This window comes from Pygoscelis adeliae, unplaced genomic scaffold, assembly GCF_000699105.1.
Source record: "Pygoscelis adeliae isolate BGI_AS28 unplaced genomic scaffold, ASM69910v1 Scaffold63, whole genome shotgun sequence".
Classification (NCBI taxonomy): Eukaryota; Metazoa; Chordata; class Aves; order Sphenisciformes; family Spheniscidae; genus Pygoscelis; species Pygoscelis adeliae.
Window position 1 is genome coordinate 455,549 of NW_008824414.1, and position 4,360 is coordinate 459,908.

The 4,360-nt window shown below is 39.5% G+C and overlaps 1 protein-coding gene across 1 annotated transcript in view; it reads left to right on the plus strand.

Moving 5' to 3' along the window:
* MCM3AP (minichromosome maintenance complex component 3 associated protein) overlaps positions 1-4,360 on the plus strand; it is a 28,080-nt gene that overhangs the window by 7,217 nt on the left and 16,503 nt on the right. The window contains exons 6-10 of the mRNA XM_009320830.1: positions 629-768; positions 1,273-1,470; positions 1,686-1,954; positions 2,612-2,774; positions 3,357-3,517. Of these exons, the coding sequence (XP_009319105.1) occupies positions 629-768; positions 1,273-1,470; positions 1,686-1,954; positions 2,612-2,774; positions 3,357-3,517 (931 nt within the window). The remainder of the gene's footprint in view (positions 1-628; positions 769-1,272; positions 1,471-1,685; positions 1,955-2,611; positions 2,775-3,356; positions 3,518-4,360) is intronic.

The window sequence follows — 4,360 nt, forward strand, 5'->3', positions numbered from 1 at the left end:
ACCCAAAGCCTAACTGTGTTTCTCTAAATTCAAACTACTACATAGCTGGTAATTATTTCAAGAAATAGCCCTTTGTTTCACAGTGATGGGTTGAAATCCTTCCATCCTGTTATTGCCATTTCAAAGCTGACCCTACTAAGATCTTACTTTTAATATTAGACAAACAGATTTCTTGTCCACTTGACATGGAATTGTGAAATTGCCAGTGCTTAGTTAGGACACAAAACATTGGGTATCTTTTAGAGGCTTCAATCTTTTCAGCAAAACTCTCGATAGCTAGGTGGGATGGTAGGAGAAACTTCCCCAAAGGAGTGGTGCAACCTGGGATAGGCTCCACAGTGGGGAAACCCCATCCTTGTGCATTTCTGACCACGCCAAGGTGTGGGTACAGCCTTGCTCCGAGTAGAGGTAGGATGAGAATCTCTAGAGGCCTCTTCTCACCAGCTTTTTTTGTGAACTGCTGCCCTAGCAATGTACTTTTTGACATCCCTCCGTTGACCAATGTACAGACTCCAGCTGAGGCATCTGGCATGCTTAGGGCTGTGTTGGCACATCAGGGTAATAGCTTGTCATGAAAACAAAAATGAGAGATGCTTAATGTTTGTTCAATTTTATTTATTTTTTTTAGCTCGAATAAAAAGGACTGATCTTGGCAAAGCAAAAACTGTTGTTGGCACTTGCCCAGACATGTGTCCTGAAAAGGAGCGCTACATGAGGGAGACGAGAAACCAGCTCAGTATCTTTGAATTGCTTCTAGGATCTGACAAGGTATGAGCCCTCTGACTGCAGGGATTTGTTGTTCCCAGGACATCTGTTTGCTTGCTGCTTATATAAAGCTGTCAGTGTTGTTTAGTTGGTTACAGGGTTAATTCTGGTGGAAAAATTCTGGAGGCCATTTCATTAATGTCTTTCAATTCCCCGTTGTAGAACAAGAAGGCTAAAGAATGACTTTTTCACTCTGTCATGTCTTTTATTTAGCTACAGACAGGCTTTTAGAACTACAGTTCTAAAACGGTAGGGCAGCAGTATACATCGTCTTGAAGGTTATGAATTTGAGACTAAGTCAACACCTAGGATCCTGTCATAAAATAAAATAAAATATATTTGCTGTCGTAGCAGAGTGGATGTGGGCTGTTGGTGTGAACAGTGGCAAAACTCCTTTAATGGTCTACTTCTTACTAAAGTAAAGGCATGGATGGGATGAAATACTCTATACTCCTGAAAAGTTGAACATACTCCTTGGACTTTGATTCTTTTCTGCACATCTTGCAGGTAGATCATGCGGCAGCAATCAAGGAATATAGCAGGTCTTCAGCAGATCAGGAGGAACCTTTGCCCCATGAATTGAGACCCTCTGAGGTGTTGAGCATGACCATGGACTATTTAGTGACAAACATTATGGATCAAGGAGAAGGAAACTACCGAGAATGGTATGACTTTGTCTGGAATAGAACTCGTGGAATAAGAAAGGTAAGCACTGGCAGATGGAGATGTTTGATGATAGAAAGCAGATCACATAATGCTGTAAAAAGTGAAGCAAAAAGCAATAGTAATTCAAACGTTCTGAATTGCAAAGTGACTCAAAGCACAGTTGAAATGAGTTTTCCAAAGGTAATGCCAGATGACTGTGCTCTTCAACTGTAGTTTAAAAATACATGCAATGCTTTCTTTATCATTCTGCTTAGGATATAACCCAGCAACATCTCTGCAACCCACTGATGGTGTCTCTGATTGAGAAGTGCACTCGTTTTCACATCCATTGTGCTCACCACTTGTGTGAAGAGCCCATGTCCTCCTTTGATGCCAAAATCAACAATGAGAACATGACTAAATGCCTGCAGAGCTTGAAGGAGATGTATCAGGACCTGGCTAACAAGGGGATTTACTGCAAGAGTGAAGCGGAGTTCAGAGGTTATAATGTCTTGCTGAATCTCAACAAGGGTGATATTCTCAGGTGGGAACAACAGATATCACTTTCCTTTCTTTGCCTCTGGGAAGAATTGGGATTAGGATTAAGTCCAGACAAATTGTAATGGAGGTGAAGAACTTAGTTGCAAAATTTTTTTGCCAAAGAAAGTGTGCTGTAGTAATGTCTTACTTGAATTTTTCAATAGGTCATTTTAAAAAGTGTATTTTTTAAGAAAATAAAAAAAACATTTTATCTCCTTAAATAACTCACTAGAGCTGCTGCAGGTAGTAAAAAAACCAACCAACCCAAAAAAAAAAAATCTTTACTATTCTCAATCAAGGAAATTTTTTTTTCTTCCCAGAATGGTATCCAAGCTTCACTGCTTTATCTGCAGTAGCACCAAGCAAAAACTATTTTGTGGGCAGAGTCATATTTTGCTTTTCTGGTCAATCTCTTAACTGCCTTCCTCCCTAGACGTTGGAGTGACGTACCTAAATAACATGCTGTTTATGCAAGCATCATCAGAAGATTAATGATCAGTAAATAATACTGCAAATTTAATTCATAGCTGTTTGTTTTGGACAGGAATTGCATGTCTTACTTAAAGCTCCTAATTTTAATTCCATTTTGTTACAGGTTGCTACTGAATTGTGATTGTTAATATTGAAGCAAAAGGTTTGTCTCTGCCTTTTGTCTCCACAGAGAAGTACAGCAGTTTCATCCAGAGGTTAGAAACTCTCCTGAAGTTAGATTTGCAGTTCAAGCTTTTGCTGCATTAAACAGCAACAACTTTGTGAGGTTTTTCAAGTTAGTGCAAGCAGCTTCCTATCTGAATGCCTGTCTCTTACATTGTTATTTCAACCAGGTGAGAAAAAGGCAGATGATATTTTTTTTAAAGTGTTAATTAGTAAAACAATCTGGGACTTCCGGGAGGAAATCTTCGTAGCGGAAAACTTGGTAGATGTTTAGCCTTAAAAATAATCTTATTCTCGCTTCGTCAGAAACGTTAAAAATTTATCAAGAGTTTTCTGCTGTGATGTAAAGGACAAATACTAAAATGCTCTTCTCCAGCATTTTTTCCCGTAACTATGTACAAATACATATTATTTCCCCTGAAAATAATTGGGAAGCATAGAAGCAGGCCTGAGACTTTTGCAAAGGAAATACCAACCTGCACTTTCAGAAACCCTTGCAAGCTTTTTCTTCTGCACAAGAATCGCAAAGGGATATGCTCAGAATGAGCAGCATCAAAGAGGAGCAAAAACTAGAAAGCGAGTGCATAGAATTTAAAAAGAAAGTTAAATCTGAATAGTTCTTTGTGTGGGTATTTGATGACAAAGTACTGATTTCTTTCAAATGTGATTTTCATGGTTATAGTACACTTTATAGTACATTTTGGGGTCTTTAACGTAGTAGTTACGTGGCTTTTTCTTTTATCTTCCCCCAGATTCGTAAAGATGCTCTCAAATCTCTCAATATTGCCTACACTGTGAGCACCCAAAGATGTACAGTGTTTCCCTTGGATCACCTCGTCCGCATGCTACTGTTCAAAGATTGTGAGGAAGCAACCGATTTTATAAGTTATTATGGCCTGAGTGTATCTGATGGGTAAGTGTAAGGAAAAGGGCGTCTTGTGCCTTAAGATGCCTAGTGGGGTTAGACCAATGTTAGGTGAAGTGTTATGTGGACGGGCTGCCCCTGGAGTTTGCAACCAGAAAAAGAAAACAGGTGATGGATAGGGGCTGGGCTCTAAGCAAAGCACTAGGATAGTGATGGGTGCAGATTTTAATAATCTGTTCTATTTTTATTGCTGTAATTATGGAAAGTTCTTTAATTTTGCATCTTTCCCTCAAGAAATGGGATTTGTATCCCTGTAACTACTGTGACTTCCCACAATAGTGTTTGTTTGCGCTTGTACATCTTTTTTTACTTGGCTTGATAAGGTGACAAGGGATTTCAAGGATACAAAATACCTTCAGCCTTCTGGAAGGTGGTGAAAAACGAGGGAAACATTGCCCCCAAAGGAGAGACTGCATATTGAACCCGGTGTCCATTGGACTCCAGGGACTTCCTCCCTAGAAGGAGATCTTGTGAATAACCCAGTAAAAAAAAAGAAATTGTTTTAGGCTCTTATCTTGCAGTTAAATTGTAGTAAATTGCAGCTGTGTAGGAAACGAGGATACAGGTCTGCTTCTCAGGAAACTGGCATTATGGCGATGCATGTAGGGCAGGATGAAGCTGAACAGTGCAAACCAGTTTTTAGAGGATGTTGGAGACCAACCGTTTCCAGATAAGAGTGTCTGCTGTGGAAATACATACATTGTAAGGTGTGCTCATACAGACTTGCAGTCTCAAGAGACTGGAGAAGGCAAAAAAACTTGAGCATGCCAGTTAGTGCTCTATTTCCTGTCAACATTCTGTTTTGAGATAATAAATTAGCCAGACTACAGG